Here is an 18,253-nt window from a genome sequence, read left to right as displayed (position 1 = left end):
GGACCAGTGGAGGTGTGGAGCTTCAGCCCGAAGGGACCCACTTTGCCCAGAGCTCCCTCTCGTCCCTCTCAGTGTCTGGGCTGCCAGAGGAACTGGAAATAAATTTGAACTCACTCCAGTTTTCACTGGATATATCTAAAACTGAGAATTACACCTATAAATCCAATGAAAGCAGCTTTGAAAATTGAGAAGACATCCTGCACTCCTGCTTGTTGCCTCCTCTGTGTGGTTCTAAATAAAGGCAGTGCTGCCGTTTGGGGAGGTTGGCAGTGCTGACTCTGCTGATGGGACCTGCGGGCACACAGAGCTGCTACAGGACTCCAGCTGGTCCTGGGTGAACAGGTATCACAGATGAGCAGCCAGATTAGTTTGATTTTCGTTTGCCAAAGGAGAAATAGGAGTATTTAAATGTAAATATGCAATTAAGTGAAATGTAGTTTACTTCTAAGCAGCAGATTTAACAAACAAAAGAAATCATTGCTTTTTTTTTTCTTGCAAGCCATACACGGGCTTGACACTGATAGCAGAGAAACACATGGTTGTCTTTAAAAATCATTTGCAGAGAATGAGTAACAAACCATAAGTCCTCCAGATCTGTTTGCTTGTCTATTAATACAACCCAGCGTTTTCTCAGAGAAGTCAAAAGATAGACAAGTAGGCTGCAAAACAAAAAATAAAAAGCCTGAATATCACTTGTAACTCTGAATTACCTGCCTCTTCCTATCTCATGTCCTAGTCTTATCATTATTTTAACATTAGGTCTTTCTTGTATTTAATAGTACTTCTGCACTTCATTTATATTTAATATGACAACTACTGCAGGATGAAAATGATCATTATCTATCTTATTTCAGACTCCACGTTCTAGTCTCAATAGGCACAAGCAGCAGATGATTATACAACTTGTGATGTTTCATGCAAGCAAATTAGAGGTTTTTTCAAGTTAAAAGTATAATTCAGTGTAATAGGAGAGTGTTGTTAACTGCTGTTCGTACTTGCAGCTTTCTCAGAGTACAGTGGGGTGTAGTCACTGAGAATCAAGATAAGTGTTTAGAAGATATGGAAAAGGGTATTTTGTTGTTCCTGTATTCCCAGAAAAGCGGATGTGGAATATATTTCAATCTGCTGCAGTGTCATCTTGAATTGTCAGGGAAGTGTTTGGGTGACAGCGTTGGCGGGTTGAATTCCCAGCTCTTCCACAGGATCTTTGGTTTAATGCTCACCGTCACTGTCTCTCTTGCTGAATGGATTCTCTCCTACTTCACTGGTGTTTCTGAGGAACAGCCATTAACCTCTGTAAGATGCGTTTTAGGCTCTTTAATGGAATGTGTGTTCATGGTTGGGCTCGTGCTCCCCACACATGCTCAAGGGCTTCCTCACATTCTTCATGGAGGAGGTTTGGAGCTCTCCGATGTGTTACAGCTGTTGATCTCTAAGCACAAAAGGAGACAAAGAGATGGTACAATTAGTTTCTGTTATCTTTTCTGAGTAGATCTGCCTTCTCCTGAACATCTCTCTCCTCTCCGATTTCTTGTCCTACTGGCAGGTTGGTCTAGGGAGGAAGTTTCTGACTTGAGGATGGATTTTTGCAGCTGTGGGAAACTGGAAGAAGAAAGATTTAGGGAAGAGAATTTCTGAAAATGGTGACCAAGGGGAGAATGGCCTTGTCTTAGAGCTGTCACATCTATCTTCTTCCCCATGGAGGGATGCTTGCAATAATATTAACATGAATGATTTTCATGCAAGGAACAAGTTCATTGGAAGTAGCAGTTTGGGGCAATTTTTGACAATTTTGCCTGAAACGTGCACTGTGCATTCAGAGAGCCACAGGCACATGGCCCTGCCGTTCCTGATTAAGAAATTCTGCTCCATTACTTCGGAATATTTTATCTGATTAGTATTTTGTAAGCACAGATTTTCATAGTTGTCAAAGCATTTGGGCTATTAATAATAAATAGAACTAAATAGAATCCTCTGACTTTCACGGCTGCATCTTTCCAGTGCACTTATAAAATGGGGGAATTTATCCTCTCTGTTATCCTTGTTTTCCCAGGGAGCTGTCCTGGGCAGTAGAAAGCCTCATCTTCCAGTTTCACGCAGTCAGTCATGGGAGGTCCCACGTTTAGGAATTGTCTCTGTTTCTGGTGCCACCTGATGCCATGCTTGGTCCTTGCCAAACTGCCCTGAATTCAGGCTTGTTGCCTTTTTTTAATTTCTGTGGTCTGATGCTTTGTTCCCATCAGGAGCAGGCCATCGAGGTGCTAACACGGTCCAGCTTGGAAGTAGAACTGGCTGCGAAGGAGCGGGAGATCGCCCAGCTCGTAGAAGATGTCCAGAGACTCCAGGGCAGCCTCACCAAGCTGAGGGAGAACTCCAGCAGCCAAATCTCCCAGCTGGAGCAGCAGCTGACAGCCAAGAACAGCACACTCAAAGTAAGGCTCAGTTCTGTGCTCAGCAGCTTGTGATGTTTGTAACAGATATAATGATATTGGGGTTTACTGGTGTAAGTTTGCTGTGGTTCTGCTTCTTCAGGATGCTGCTGAATTCTGTTTTCTGTGGCATTCATAGAATCACAGAATGGTTTGGTTGGAAGGGACTTTAAAGATCATCTAATTCCAACCCCCTCCCGTGAGCAGAGGTGTTTTGTATTCTAAGTGATCACATTTCTTTTAAAAATCTAAATTACTCAGTTCTTATTGTCTTGAAATGTGTTTTTGGAGAACATGGGCTACCTTTAGAATTAAACCCACCCTCAAACCCCAACATTTATTGACCATGGATACGTAATGAGACAGCTGAACTGAAAAGGCACAGAAAATCCTTCTAGGCTTTAAAACTTCTAATTCCCATTCCAGTGATTGGTATTGAAGATTTGCCAGGAATGTTTATGGTTTATCTTTAAATTTACCTGCTACCCCTTCCTGTTCTGTCCACTGGAAAAGGGAAATGTATCATTTAGAGCATAGAAACAAATAAAATCAGGACACAGAGAAGGCTCTTATCCTTAATAACCATTTCATTATTTTTTAACTATTTGCTGCACGATAATTCCCATTTATAATTAGTGGTCTGGTGCTATACTCATTTGCATAACAGCACTGCACTAGGACCAGAAGGAACAGCTAAGAATTTTGTGAGTGACCCTTTTACCTTCTGCTTGGGCAACTTCACTTTCTTTGTGCTGAGCCCACACAGTTCTGATGTCTCCGTGAGCACGAGGAATGTTTCCTGCCCTGTGGGATGAATCAGTTTCCTGTAACTCCCCGTCTCCTTCATTGTTCCACCAGCTCGGAGCTCCAAAGTGTAAACAAGATAAATTTATCTATTCCATTAAGGACTTGGTAGTTTTGCAGGTTTGATAGTCTGAGGGTTTTTGGAGAGCGGGAGGCTGATGGTACCCACTCAGCTCTGACTGTGGCGTGGGCAGCTCTGCTCTATCAGGATGATTTAATGTTCAATTGAAACTCTTACAAATTGCTCTAATTCTGACATCTTTTAAGCAGTTACTAGTTTTGCTGTGGTGGAGCATAGTTTACATGGAGAGATGTCTGTTAGGAATGGAAGCTAAAGTGTTGCAGTTGGTGCTTTCTGCATGTTTTAAGCCAGCATTGCAGAAGTTTTATGAAAATTCAGTGGAGCAAAGGACACAATTATGTAACTATATTGACAATATCAGTCCCTGCCCACCTGTCACTGTGTGGGCACCACTTTTATTGAGGGTGAAAAGAGCTGCCCTGGTTTTAAGGGACACATTTTGCTGGCTACGCCCATGGTAGAGGGTTGGGGGTTTTTTTTCTTTTCCTTTTTCATAAAGCCTGATAGAAAATATCTTGAGTCCTTGCACTTGACAGATTTTCTTGGAATAAAGCATGTTCCTGGTGAGGTCAGTATTAGTTTAGCCATTAACTTCAAAGGGAGTAGGATCATAGAAATGACAGAGCAAGTCTTTGATTTCCATTTCAGTAATCTCCTTCCATTTTCTCACAGCCTTGCCCAGCTAATGCTCTGTATTTAGCTTTCTGTTGATAGTGTCTGATGCAGTGCCTCTATTGATAAAGTTTTAGTCATTTCAACCCTCTTTAACCTTATTTGTTGCAACTATAAATATAGTTCAAAGTACTTGCTTTTACCCCAAAGTGCTGGGAAAGCCTGTACCAGAGCTGTGTTGTACACAGCACCAAATCTCACTGACAGTGTGTCGATCTCACATTTGATTATGGAGGAATTGCTTCTAAAATAACAGAGATGGTAACAGTTGCCTCCACAAAAAAAAAAAAAAAAAAAAAGAGTTTCACAAATTAAAGCAATGTTCTCAGCCTGTATCTTGGGGGAATTGTTTAATACTCTATGACTTAATGAAACAATACAGAAATACTTCCAAAATTATTGCTTCTTTATCTTCATCTGATCTAATAATCAAAACATGTCCTCTAGTAACAAGACTTTTCAACTCTAATTATGTTAACCCTTTGTGGGTGTTAGAACATCCCTGATACCCAGTTAAAATACAGCACAGAGATACATCAGATAGCCCGGGTTAATTAAATGTGGACTTGTTAGTTTATCACTCTAAACTAAACTACAGCATTAGTCTAATGCATTTTTTAAATGTTTTAAGCCCTTAACACAGCCCCTGCTCTTTAACTATGACACTTAGGTTAAAAAGACAGTAAAGATTGTATTTTTTAAATAACATAAGAGAGGACCCAATCTGTGCACGCTCTGACATGGGTTCATTCATAACTCAAATGCAGGACGAGTCTTTAACATGGAATATTTGCAAATTTAACGTGCAGAAAAACCACCAGTTCATCCCTTCTGCCCTCTGGCTCCTGCATTTTCCTGTGTTGGAGGTCGTTAGAATATATTTTGTCTGAATTAACCAGGTTGATATTTAGTGTAAGATATTAGTTCCTCCAGATTGTCTCACAGCTTGAACCTTTGTTATCCCGTGTTCTGTGCGTTTTACAGGGTTCTTTGAGACAATTACCATACTAATACATTTTAAAACAGTCATTGACTGGGAAGATGCCAAGTGCCTAAATGGTCTGCTTATACACAGGCACTGCATCCTCAGTTGTTAGTTTATATTGTTTAGTGAAGTAAACATTTAGGTGCAGATTTTCCATGGCAACAATCTCTCTATTAGATCCTTGGGAATGATGGACATATGTGTTTTTTATACAATTCAAAGTAAAATATTGCTGGTGCCATACTGCTATAGCAGCATGTGAGTACCTGAGAGTCCAAAACAGCTTCATTCTGTCGATATCTATTTTTTTTCTTTATTTTTCTACCTGTGTTTTGTACCTAAATTTTACTTCATCAGGTATAGCTTATCCCTGCACAGAATTACATTTAATATAGATTGCATTAAAATGGGAATCAGTAGCTTTTCTGTGGTTTATGTCTGTCTCTACAAAAGGCTGTTTTCTTAGCATATCCTTGCATAAGTAACTAACATGTTAATCCAGGATATTGTTTGTTTTAAATCTATTCTGGTACTTTTTGTTCCGAGGACTACTATAAATAACCAGTTATCCCTGCTGTAAAAGCTCCTCTGCTATAGACCCAAAAATGTTATGAGCCACAGAGTTAAGGAAGAGGTGAATTGTGGTGTGTCTGTGCTGTGGAGCACCAAACAGAGTTAGAAGCAGGTGGCAAAGTGACATGACCAAGGAGAGCAGAAGGATGTCGTGGGGCATTTGGCCGCTCCTCCCATTCCCTGCATCCAGGGAAGTTTGGAAGTTCTCAGTGGTGATGCTGAGTCTCCTCCCAGTACCAGGGGCTCCCTGGTTTCATTTAAAGATCCCTCTCCAGCCTGATCTGGTGCATTAAAAATTCTGTTTGGATTCCTTGTTAAAGTAACTCTGGCTCAGCATCAAGCTGTAGCTTGAGCTGCTCGAACTCGTGGCACATTGTAGCTGGTCCTCCTTAAAAATCAGAGAACTGATGTGGCACCTCAGGCTCTGGGACTACATAGTACATTCCCACAGTGACATTTCAACACATGTTGGAGGTTATCAAAACCTCCAGCATCCTTAATATTTATAGGATTTTCCTGGTCACATCAACCAGGATTTTCCTCATTACGTCAAGTATAGGGCCAAAACACCTGTAGCACTGTGTCTGCTCTCTAAAGCAGAGTCAGTGGTAAGTCAGGACGTGTCAGAAGAAATGACTAAAACTCATCTTTTATATATATATATATATATATATATATTCCAGGTGGAAAATATTGTTTTAGCTGAAACAGACACGTTTTTTTTCTTTTTAACACAATGGGAATGACTGCGCAAGTCACTGCTGGCTGAGGATGCTGGCACACGAGACCTTTTTAAGAGGCCACTCGTTTCATCAGTGTCCCATAGAGTGCAAATTCCACACTGAGCAGCAGTTCCTGCATCCCTGTGACGAGCAGTGGTGGTGATCCATTAAGAGCTGCTTGTTGAGCAGCTGCCAGAGCAGGGCCCGTGTATTCCTGCCGGGAGATGCCTCTTGTCAGCAGTGACTAAGGATGGTGGATTATGGCATCAAACAGCAGGAACAGGAATTGAAGAGGGCTGTGTATTGATAATGTGGATGTCCACTTTGTCACTGCTCTTTAATATCCGTGCTGATGGCAAGGCAGAAATGTCAACAGTGTGAGCTGGACAGGGCTGGGAAGGAAATCCTTTAAAAGACAGAATATCTGGACATCCCACAAAGCCCCACCACGCTGCTATCATGTGGAGAACCTTCATTTAAATTGGACAGGTTGAGATGGGTGATACCCACACACTGACTTACTGGGGAAGGCAGCACAGGGAACAGGTTCCCAGTTCTGTTTGTTGGCCTGTGCCAGCCCTGCCTCCACACCCCCATAGCTGTGCTGCTGCACAACTTTGTGGGGTTGCATTTGAAACGGGTTTGCTAAAATTATCCAAGTTCCCAATAGCCCTCCCCTGCCCTCCTGCAGTCAAGAAGCAGCCCCAGAGTGGGTGTAGGATCTTGAATTCCCTTCTCCCCTGAAGGCAGCCTCTCCTGGACACAAAGCCCTATTTTTCTTTTTCATGTCATGTACTCCTTTCCTTTTCAAAGTAGACGCTCTGTCTTTGAGTTGAGGCGTCCTTGTGTTATTTCTGTTTCCCGTGACCTTTGGGATTCTGTGACAATTTTAACACCAAAAATATAGTGGAGCAGAGCTAGCCTGAACTTATCCATGGAAGTTGCAAGCCAGTAAATTCTGTTCTTTGCTTAGATCAGGTGTGTCTGCACTAAGCAAAGAAATTATTAGTGGGAAATTAATGTGGCTTCTGCAAGCAACGTAACGGCATCAATTATGTATCACTATGTTTTAGGCCTCCTGAAGCATTTATCCTGTAGTGATGAGCACTGTTGTTGGGAGCTGGGTAAGGTCCAAGTGTGTGGCATTGCGTTCTGGATTGTGTCAGGGGGTTTGTTTCAACGTTTGTGGCATCCTCACACCGCAGAGGAGCCTTTGAGACCACCCGGCGTCAGGTAGACCCTGAGCAAAACGACCTGCTGGGCTGGTCTCAGTGCTCCATCTCCAGTGTGTAATCACATTAGTTATTGCAATAAGTAATGCTTGTAAAACGACCTGGTACAGCTGTTGTGTTTGGGCACGAGGCACTGTAGAAGCCTTACAAGCCTAAGGCGTCCCAGTCAACAACAGCTTCTTCAGTCTGTTCTTTTTATCATGTAGATAAGGTTATCAAGAACTGTCCTATTAAGAGCACGATGTGTGCCAAAGCATCCTGCTTGTTTACTCAATTTCCCAGTTCCCTGAAAAATTCTGGCTGCCCCATTTTTTTGATACCTTCCTCCCCTGATCTCTTTATTGAGCACACGACAGTGACATTGCAAACAGCCAAATTGGGACCCACTGAATTCTGTCATGCTTGGCACTCTGTAAACAAAGGATGAGCGAGGTATAATTGTGTTTACGTTTAATTGGTTATAGTTTGTTTTCTAATATATGTAAATTAGGTATGAGTCATTAACCCTCACTTGTGCGCTGCTGTATATATGGAATAATTTGAAGATGATTTTGAAAGCCTGCAGAAAACAAAAAAAAACAATCTAAATAATTAAATCCATCTTCTTTCTTTTTAAAGCAACTGGAAGAAAAACTGAAAGGACAGGCTGATTATGAAGAGGTTAAGAAAGAATTAAAGTAAGTGTTAAATGCTTACATAATTTTTTCACAAACACTAACAGTGCTTGTTAAATGAAGCCACAAATCTGTGTTCTTGGAACAATAAAGAATTCAGTCAAAACCACAATAACGGGGAATTTGGGAATATTGGCAGAAATTGCATCCAGAACCAGTGGAACTGCTGTATCTGAGGGTGCTTCTTGTTGCAACAGAGGATCTCAATAGCAAATAATACACATGTCCTTGAAGAAAAGCCACTAAAACTATTGCTCACAAAGGGAAAAATTTTGAAAGTCTGTGGTATTTTAGGTTGACCACCCTAAAAATCCCCAGCCAACAGCTGTGTGTGATGTGGACCAAAAATTTAATGCAGAGCCTTTGGCCATGATACCTTTTCTCTGCTTCTGGCAGCCAGTGTTCAGCACTTACCAGTTCAGTGCTGGGCTTGTCTCACTGTATATTTTTGCTAATATATTGTGGTTTTAAACTAAAGCCACAAACAGCCTCTTCCTATTTCAAGGGATTTTCTTAAGAGACTTAAAAGAGCCTCATTTTAAACTATAACAAGATAAGCTGTCAGGTTCAGAAGAGAACTTTTTTGACTGGAAATATGTTTAGTGTCAAGGTTTAAATAACTGCGAGAAAGTCCCATCTCTTCTTTCATCATTCTGGCATTTTTGTGTGTGCTTTAAGAAGACTGAAATAACCCGTTACCTTGTTTAATGAGGTATTTCAGATGAGGCTGGTAGTCATGTGCTCTTGTTTACACGTCCCTGGAGAATATGGAAAGCAGCTTTGGATTTGCAAGCCCCACGACTGCCCAGCCCCTGGTGCTGATATACTCAAGCCACGCTGGCTGTGGTTCTAGTTCACAGTGGGTGTATAGTTTCACTTAAATTAAGTGAATTGGCCATTTCTTTGGTCATTATTCCTGATTATTAAGTGGTCTTAAAAAAGCGTCATCGTTTTAGTGATGGGATAAATATATCCATGTTCTCTCCTGAGTTAAGGAAACAGCTTCAGATTTCAGCCAGTTTATGCCCTCATATGTAAAAGAGTGAATGGGAATTAGGCCACAACCTTACAGTTTGCTACGTGAGATACCAAATGTAAATGTGCTGAGACAGCAAATGGCTTTTGAACCCTACCTGGTTTAATGCAATGTGGGTGGGATACAACAGGACTGGGGCTTTAAAGCCAGACTTCTGGTGCCAGGAACCCAATGTACACACTAAATGCATTTAGGTTTACTTTGCATTTGTACTTTAGATACAAACCCTGTATTCCTGGCAGTATTGCCTTTTTTTTTTAAATTAACTTAATTTTTTACAACGCGGACTTACAAGGTGAGGGCAGGGATGGGAAGGCACATAAGAGGTCTGGGAGAAGTTGTCACACAGGAGGGTTCATACAGTGTTTCTGCTCAGGATGAGCCTGCAGTGAAATAGATGGGAGAATCCCTGGGTGGCCCTGGTTGGGTGCCAGTAAATTAACCCTATTCTCCCAGCTTTTATATCCCCTAATCTGCCAGATAGCTTGGAAATGACCTGGGGTCCATACACCGTCCTGCAGGATGGTGCAGGGGGTTAAGACCCTCCATGAGAGCACTGAAGATGTTTGCAATGCTGCATCCTCCAAGCAGCTCATTGACACCACCCCCTTTGTTCCCATCTAATCCAAAGGATGTGCTAAAGGCTAAATGTGCATCACCTGGCAGCAACAGTCTGATCTGAAGTGAGGCTGTTGCTGGAAATGACTGTGAAAAGTCTTCTGCTGTAAATCAGAATCCCTCACACTGAATCCTGCCACACCTGTCCCGTGCCCTGAAACACTGACAAAAATGAACTGCTTATAACATCTGCACCAAGAAAAAAGATATCTTGTCAGTAAGTCAGAAAGAGAATATATTTCTCAGGGTTTTTTTGGCACTGATGTGTTTTCCTTAATCCTCCCTAGGATATTAGAGGTATTTTAGGCTGAGGGATCTTAATATCAGCCAACATCTAACCTTGGGGGAACTCAGCTTGGGCCCATGTCAAGATCTGGGATGGGAGGATTCTTCACTTTCTGCCTTGGCTTTTGTGCCCAGTGGCTTTTAAACCTATTTTTGAGATCTGAGAGCTCTGTGTGTCCTTTCAGTTCCCTCTGGAGTGACACGACAGCACTGACCCTCCTGCCTTTGCAGTCAGGATCAGACGAACAGAAAGTCGAGCTGTCCCAATGCACACTTTGCTTTGCACTAAGATCTTTCAAGTCATCTTAGATGTGCAGATTCAAGTCACAAGATCGTTCCTTTAAAGAGCAGGTAACTGATCTTGAGCCACAGATTGAGTCGAGATCTCATGGGCAAAGATATTCCTGGAATCCAAAGAGGAAACATTTTGCTTCCTCGTATTCCTGAGGAAAACGTCTCTTTTGTGACACATTCGAAGAGTCATTTTTGACATGTTTAACTTTCATATTTTTTGAAAAAAATGAATCTGCTAGAATGAATAATCCTCTTAGGACAATTGGAGATGCCATCAGTTTGATTTTTAGTATATTTTGGGTTGTAAGTGTATAGGAAATTAACTGTGAAATTGCCAGAAATCTAATTGAGGTTGCAAAGAATCCACTTTAGGTAGGCAGAGGTCAGTAAATTTCCAGCCAAGTGCCTGCTCCAAGGTCACTGGAAATGCAGCTGCTGCAAGGATCAGGATCCTTCCTAAAGGTCCCAGCTGGCAGCAGGTGCTCAGAACCAAAATGCATGAGTTGAGCAGCCTGTGCAAGGAGAAGAATGGCAGGATCAGGGCTTCAGAGCCAGGCTTTTGGTGTGGAGAACCAAATGTACACCCTAAATAGGTTTAGAGTTACTTTGCACTTCCTACCATTGTCAGCCTGGTTCTGGAGGCTGCACACTGTCCCCTACCTGCTCCTTGGGGAGCGAGCAGCTTCTTTTGGTTTAGCCTCATCCAGGAGGAAGGTGGTTGGGATGCTGCTGGACTGCTCCGAATGGCAAACCAAGTGTGGTAAGTGGGGCTCACTGGGAGAGCCGTGTCACAAGTGCTGCTGGTCTGATGTGAAATGGGAGAAGCACCTGGGAATTGCCTTGGGAAGTTTGCCACGTGATAATTTGCTGTTACAAATTGGGATTCTTTTAAATTCAGATGAGTCTCCTCATTTGACCGTGGTGAGGACATGCATTATGATTTGCTGTCCTTGCAGAGGCCATCCCCTGCAGAATCCCTGGGAGGATGGAAACAGTGATTTACCAGTGACTGGGGTTTTCCTTGCATGAGTCTCTGGGCTTTTATCTCCCCTGGCACCTTGGAGTCCTGGGAGACAGAACTGTGCCCCTGAAGGGGTGTCCTAAGAAACACTGGCAGTGATTTACAACCTGAATAAACACGTCTGTGTTGTCAATATAATGTCAGGCTCTCTAAGAACTTGAGCAGTTAATGCACAACCTCTCTCTTTGACTGGCACAAGTCCACTGATAGCAGAAAAGAAGCCCCTTTGCAGGGTCTTAACAACATTGCTTTATGTGCCATGTATAGGATGATGGCCCTACCCTACAGCCATTTCTGCTGGTAAGAGGTGTCATCCAATGCTGCCCATGTCATGAAAAGTTGTTACCAGAAGTTTGTGATTCTGTTAATCATTGTATTTTAGGAATGCCTGTCAGCATTAACACTGTATGCAGGGAGTATGCACAGATGCAAAATGCATCAGATTTCTGTCTCAGAGTGACCTTTTTTCCTTGGATTTGCTATGACTTTGAGTGACCTTGAATGACTCAGAGACCACTCTGAGATCCTGACTCTGGATTAATGCAGGGACAGGTTCATAGAGGAGCTGGACACCACGTGGTCTGAGGCAGTTAATGGGTGCCTGGTGGACTCCTTGTGGTATCCAGAACAAGTCCCTGTGTCTTAATACTGTCCCTCTGCCTTTTTTTGACTCAGTTCCCACATTTTATAGAACCACAGAATGGTTTGGGTTGGAAAGGACCTTAAAGCCCATTGTGTTCCACCCCCTGCCATGGGCAGTAACATTTTGCACTAGCCCAGGTTGCCCCAAACCCCGTCCAACCTGGCCTTGAACACTCCCAGGGTTGGGCCATCCTATTTTGGTACATGATCCACAACTTTTAATACAGTTTAGTACATGAATAAACAGATTCTCATTGCCTCACAAAGTTCCTGGTGCTTTATACATGAAAAATGCTATATAAACACTATCTATATCTGTTTATGTGTTTTTCTTCACCGAATGAATGTTGTCTTTGTACAATAAGAAGCCAAAATCATTTATTGCTTCAGTCTGAGGAAGTTCATGTCCTGCCTGCAGCAGGCTGATTTAAAAAAATTTATATGACAAAGCACAGTAATAAGTTTGGAATCCTGTAAGATTCTAGTTTGCCAGATGAGACAACTCTAACTGAAAGCCTTTGAAGGGAGACGTCCTTTGACCGCTCAGTATTTATATAAAATATTGACAATGAGACTATCAGATTCTTCTCCTAATGTACTTATAAATATTTGGATCTTTCATATTTCTTAAGAAATATTGTGCCATTTTGTCTTCCCGTTGCCATAGAACGAGGAGGTTATTAAAATGAAAAACTGCCTTTTACCCTGTAGTGTCTTGGTGGGGAAGATTATTTGTGCATATTTTCCTTGCTGGTGAGCTGGTGTATATTATATAAAGTACTGTACTGTGGTGGTGATTCCCCTGTTTTGTTGCTTTGCTACGACTTCTTCATTCCCTTCCAGCTTCACAGATAAATTTATATCGCTTCTGACAGCTTAAAATGTTATATCCTTATTAACCTTTAAATTTACGCTTTAAACTGGCCTTGTGGGATTGCATATGGAATGATTTAGATGACGCTTGAGAAAATTTTCTTATCCAATAACTAGTTTGAATAGTTATTCTATATTCATTATGAGATTGTGTTACTGCAAGGAAAGTTGTTGCCACTTGTAGTGTTGCTGGAGAACAGGAAACGATAATGTTAATGCTCATTAGTGGAGTCGTTATGGAAAGGAGAAATAGAAAATAATTTTTTTTTTCCTGCCTTCCACAGTATATTGAAATCCATGGAGTTTGCACCATCTGAAAGCTCTGGTGGGCAGGTACCGAACCTACTTTTGTTGTCTTACTTACTTCAGCAATTCAGTTAATTAACAAAGATTGTGTCTTGCAATTCCTTGGTGTTGGCATCGACAGTTTCCTGTTGATGTTGAGACATACCGGTCGATCATTGTTTTTCCTGATGTTTTCTTCTGTAAAAAGCTGAACTGAACATTTTTTGCCTGTTAATTTCTTTTAAGTGGCCAAGGACAAAGTGATATTTCAGCTGTGCTGGAGTAAATAACCAAAATGTTGTGAAGTTGAGTCATTTAAAGATACTAGAGGTGGTGTATGGGCATTACACTGAGCAAGGACTTCAGTATTTTAAAGTATTTATTAACCTTGAAAATAATGTTCACAAAAGAAAACAAACCTTTGAGTACTGAGAAAGCTCTGACATTCCAGCAAATTAATCTTACTTAAGTTTAAAGGTTGTGAATTAAAGTCTTGCTTCTGAAATCTGAACTGAATATCGATATCCTGGGATTAATTTTCTGTGATTTTTTTAATGATCAAGGGTTAGATATTGAGGGGAAGGTAAATAGCAGGTTTCTGTGGCTGGTTTTATTTTTGAACCAACTGTTTCTGCTGAAATGCAGCATGTCAAGGAAATACTGAACTTGAGTCAGTTGACCTAGAAGGAATAATATAATCTTAACTCCTGTTTTAATCAGATTAAAAGAAGTCTACAGCTTTTAAACTGAAAGTGTGCCAGGACCATTTAAAAATAAGTAGGATTAAGAAAATGTTCCGTTACACATCTCAAAATAATGCAGAATTGATGAATGATTTACAATGGAAATTAAACAGTGAATCTCTTCCATGGCTCATGTCGGAGCCCGGAGTGATTCCCGCAAATCCACACCCAGTGAACTCCCTCCCTGCATCCAGAGAGGAGTCGAGCACTTGTGGTTTTTTTTTTTTTTTTATTTTACTTCTGAAACCCTTTTTAGTGCCTGAGTGAGGCTCTCAATGCTTTTAGAAACAAACCTCCCACTCTGGTTCTCTTTAGGATGCATCCAAACCGCTGGAGGTGCTGCTGCTGGAGAAGAACCGCTCGCTGCAGTCGGAGAACGCCACGCTGCGCATCACCAACAGCGACCTGAGCGGTAGGTTGACACGATTTTTGGCTGTTCTGGTTCACTTGCTGTCTTGTGACGGGTGGGAGGGCTGAGTGAGAGCTGAGTGTCTGAGCTAATGCATGGCAGGAGGATTAAGAAGCAACAGGAACACTGAATAACGCTGGATTTCTGTAGTTTTATAGGCTGGATAATAAAGTAAAACTTGGAGAGCTCAGAGAGTCTATAAAGGTTGAGGAAGAGGCATTACAGGCTGTACCCCGTGGTAGCGTTTGAGGCTGTTGTCTGTTTTGGGAACAAATCTGTGGCACCACAAGTCTCTTCCCCTCCCTCCCCCCCCCAGTGTTATGCACAATGTTTGCATGTAGAACATAACCTTCCTGTCTGATACACTTGGATGTGCCACCAGCAGGTCAGCTTGGGAAAACAAAATCCTTTCTTTTTGGTGAAGTGTGTTTGCCGTTCCGCTTTCCTAATGTGGGCTTTTACATCTTGTGTGCACATTTTTTAAATGGCAAGTCATGGAATTTCCAGATACTCGAATGCTTATGGTTTTTGCAGCTGGAAGAAAGTTAAAAGTTGCCACTGGCCCTGGGATTACTGAATTCTGAAGTGTTTTATGACTTTTAACTGAGTGATCTTGGTGCATCCACCTAATGGTGATTCCTTTATTCAAATTGGTTTGTTCCAAAATGTAAATGTTTGCTGCATTTGGGTTCAGTCAGGTCCAATGAGTCATGTCTTGAATGAGAGACAACAGAGAGACTTGCTGTCTGTAACTGCATTTATTTAACTGTATAACTGCACTTCATGTAACTGTTCTAGTGTTAATGTCTGTAAGGGGGATTCTCCAGGCTGCAACATACAAGAAAGGTGCAAACATGAAATGCATGTTGTTTGTTTTGGGGGCCTTGTTTGGCTTAAAAAATTTCAATCATGAAAAAAAAAACAAAACAAAACAAAAAAACAACAAAACCAAATAAAAACAAACCAAAACCAAACAAAACCAAAACTCCCACCGCCACTTCATTGGCCCGTGTCAATCTGCACTTTTTTTTTTCCCTTTGCGGGGCAAACTTTGCATTTTTTTATCTTGGTTTTTCCCTCTTTGACCCCCCATAATGCATTATGTTTGACCTTCCTTGTAGGGTCAGCCAGGAGAAAAGGGAAAGACCAGCCTGAGAGTCAGCGTCCTGCAACCTTGCCGGCCTCCCCTCCTTCCCAGTTGCTCCGCAACGCGGGGGAGCAGGCTTCCAATACTAATGGTACACACCAGTTCTCACCAACGGGTTTAAGTCAAGACTTTTTCAGCTCATCCCTGGCGAGCCCCAGCTTACCCCTGGCCTCCACAGGAAAATTTGCACTAAACTCTCTCCTCCAGCGACAGCTAATGCAGTCCTTCTACTCCAAGGCAATGCAGGAAGCAGGAAGCACAAGCATGATTTTTCCAACAGGTCCATACAGCACAAACTCCATATCTTCCCAAAGTCCATTACAACAAAGCCCGGATGTAAATGGCATGGCCCCGTCTCCCAGCCAGTCAGAAAGTGCTGGGAGCATCTCTGAAGGCGAGGAGATAGACACGGCCGAAATTGCACGTCAGGTGAAAGAGCAGTTGATCAAGCACAATATTGGACAGCGGATATTTGGACATTATGTGTTGGGACTGTCGCAAGGGTCTGTGAGCGAGATCCTGGCCCGGCCAAAGCCATGGAATAAACTGACTGTGAGAGGCAAGGAGCCATTTCATAAGATGAAGCAGTTCCTCTCGGACGAGCAGAACATCTTGGCTCTCCGCAGCATCCAGGGTAGACAAAGAGGTAAGTGCTCTCCTGCCCAGGGTCTCGCCCTGTCCTCCTCTTAGTTCCAAATGTTACCAGTCGGAAGCTTCCCCTTGTGGGGCGGTTTGCGCGTTGCTGCCGTTCTCACCCAGATCAGGTGTCAGGTACAGAAAGTTCAGCTTTGCAGCACTCGAGCAGGTTAGTATCTTTGCTTATGCTTTTTTTAGATGCTGGCTTGTGCCTGTCAGCAGGAGCAAGCAGCAGGGGCACTCGCATCCCTCACTTCCCAAGAGCTCCGTGTCAGAGCTAAATCCAGAGTGAAAAGGGTCAGCAGCTACTCGGGGTATCAGCCCTCAGAAATAATTGCAAAGTTTTATTTGGGGTTGTTTACTGAGACCAGGCTTTTGTTGTGTCTTGTGTGATTATGTTCTTTTTCCCCAAAGTGTTGTGACAAAATAGGGTAGGTGATGCATGAGATGAGTAATTAAAACACAATCCCAGTTTAAAGCAGCTTTGCATATTTAAGGCAGCGATTTTAAGAGGTAACATGCATTTCATTGTGATTCATTTTAAGACTGAGATTTACATTTAGAGAAACTGAAAAGTAAGTTGTTTACAGTGAAGAAATACTGGAAAGGACAGGCAGGGTTTTCCTAGATTTTGTTTAATTGGAAGCACACACTGTTAGATTTATAATCTGTTCTTCCTTTTGATGATTGTACTTGAGGGGATTATCTGCCCATCTTTAACCTCTTCATTTTTGGTATCTCTAGACATTTATTTATATCTGTCTAATCTCCTTTCCGAACATAGCTGTAATCTTTATTAACAAATCAGCCAGCCTTGCTTCTTCCCAAGTAGCCAGTTCCTCCGGCTCAGGCAGGGCCCCGAGGGGCCAGGAGAGCTCAGGGACAGGCTGCCAGCTCCTCATGTCACAGCCCGTGATGTCAGAGCAACCATCCCCTGATTGTTTTGTTCTTACCAAACTTGTTTTTCAACAGAGAATCCAGGCCAGAACCTGAACAGACTATTTCAGGAAGTACCGAAACGAAGAAATGGGTCTGAAGGTACGTCACAGGCAGGTGTTTTTCTTTGCAGTCAATCCCTAGGAAGTGGAGTGTGCTTTAGCTGTGTGTTTCCTTAAAACTGTGCAGTTTGATTCTGGCCTGGAATCTGATAGAAAAACAGACAGTAAGTATAAAACAAACCATGGGTTAGATGAACACTTCGCTTTTTCTAATTCTGCTGCTGCTGTACTAACGTAACCCTGTTTGGACAGTTTTTCCACTCCCATCCTCCCTGCATTTGCAGATGAAAAGAGATAAGTGACAGAAGTGGCTTTATAAAATCACCAGATCTATTTGCTATTCTTGTGATTTTGGAGGGAGAAAGTTGCACAGTTACACCAACAATCACATACTGCTTCTGCTCTAAATTTACTTCTTTCTTCTCATGGGGCTTATGCTGACAAATTCCACTTTATTACACTGTTAAATTAGTGTGATGCTTAGTTCGGTATTGTATATGAGAAAGACAAGATAAGTGAACATCAGATTGATATATTATCACTGAACAGGAAGTCTGAACGTTTTTCTTCGTTATAGATTAGGTTGCAGAATTTGTCTTTTAGTAAGATGAGGAAGAAGAAAAAAAACTAAAGCAGGGACCCCAAAACTCTGTAGTTATTTTAACTGCAGTCAGAAATTATCTAGCTCATTTACAAACAATAACCTCATAATGAAAAATGCAGTTAAGTGCAGTAGCATTCATGGTTTTCCCTCCTTTTCTTCCCCTTAGAGGTTAAAAAAGAAAAAAAAAAAAAAAACAACAAAGCAAAAGCAAACACTCAGCTCTTTACCTGGAGAGTACTTCAAATGGTATCTGCGTTTAAATGACTCTTTCTCTTCATGTATTAACCTCTAGGAAGTTAAAAATTAGTTTTATCTAGTTACTTTTTAATTCTGTTTTGTGCTGAATGTATACTCATCTTACTTTGCCTAGCAGCTGATGCCATTTTTAAGTTGATTCTTGGGCTTATGTTTTTTAGCTTTCTTCCTTTCCCTTCTTTTCCCTTCTGTTTCCTCTCCCCCTCCAAAAAAAAAAAAAAAAAAAAAAAAAAA

General features: G+C 41.9%; 1 protein-coding gene across 8 annotated transcripts in view; it reads left to right on the top strand.

Moving 5' to 3' along the window:
- Nucleotides 1-18,253, top strand: part of CUX1 (cut like homeobox 1) — a 271,777-nt gene that overhangs the window by 184,522 nt on the left and 69,002 nt on the right. For 4 of the 8 annotated variants that reach the window (XM_027664417.1, XM_027664416.1, XM_027664421.1 and 1 more), the window contains 6 exons: nucleotides 2,244-2,432; nucleotides 8,118-8,176; nucleotides 13,227-13,275; nucleotides 14,286-14,382; nucleotides 15,501-16,172; nucleotides 17,135-17,200. In XM_027664417.1, coding sequence (XP_027520218.1) covers nucleotides 2,244-2,432; nucleotides 8,118-8,176; nucleotides 13,227-13,275; nucleotides 14,286-14,382; nucleotides 15,501-16,172; nucleotides 17,135-17,200 — 1,132 coding nt within the window. The remainder of the gene's footprint in view (nucleotides 1-2,243; nucleotides 2,433-8,117; nucleotides 8,177-13,226; nucleotides 13,276-14,285; nucleotides 14,383-15,500; nucleotides 16,173-17,134; nucleotides 17,201-18,253) is intronic. The other 4 variants (XM_027664423.1, XM_027664418.1, XM_027664419.1 and 1 more) reach the window with 3 other exon arrangements.

This window comes from Corapipo altera, unplaced genomic scaffold (genome assembly GCF_003945725.1).
Source record: "Corapipo altera isolate COAL_440 unplaced genomic scaffold, ASM394572v1 181b, whole genome shotgun sequence".
NCBI lineage: Eukaryota > Metazoa > Chordata > Aves > Passeriformes > Pipridae > Corapipo > Corapipo altera.
The sequence above is the reverse complement of the archived record's forward strand: the minus strand, read 5'-3'. Positions and strand labels throughout refer to the sequence as shown.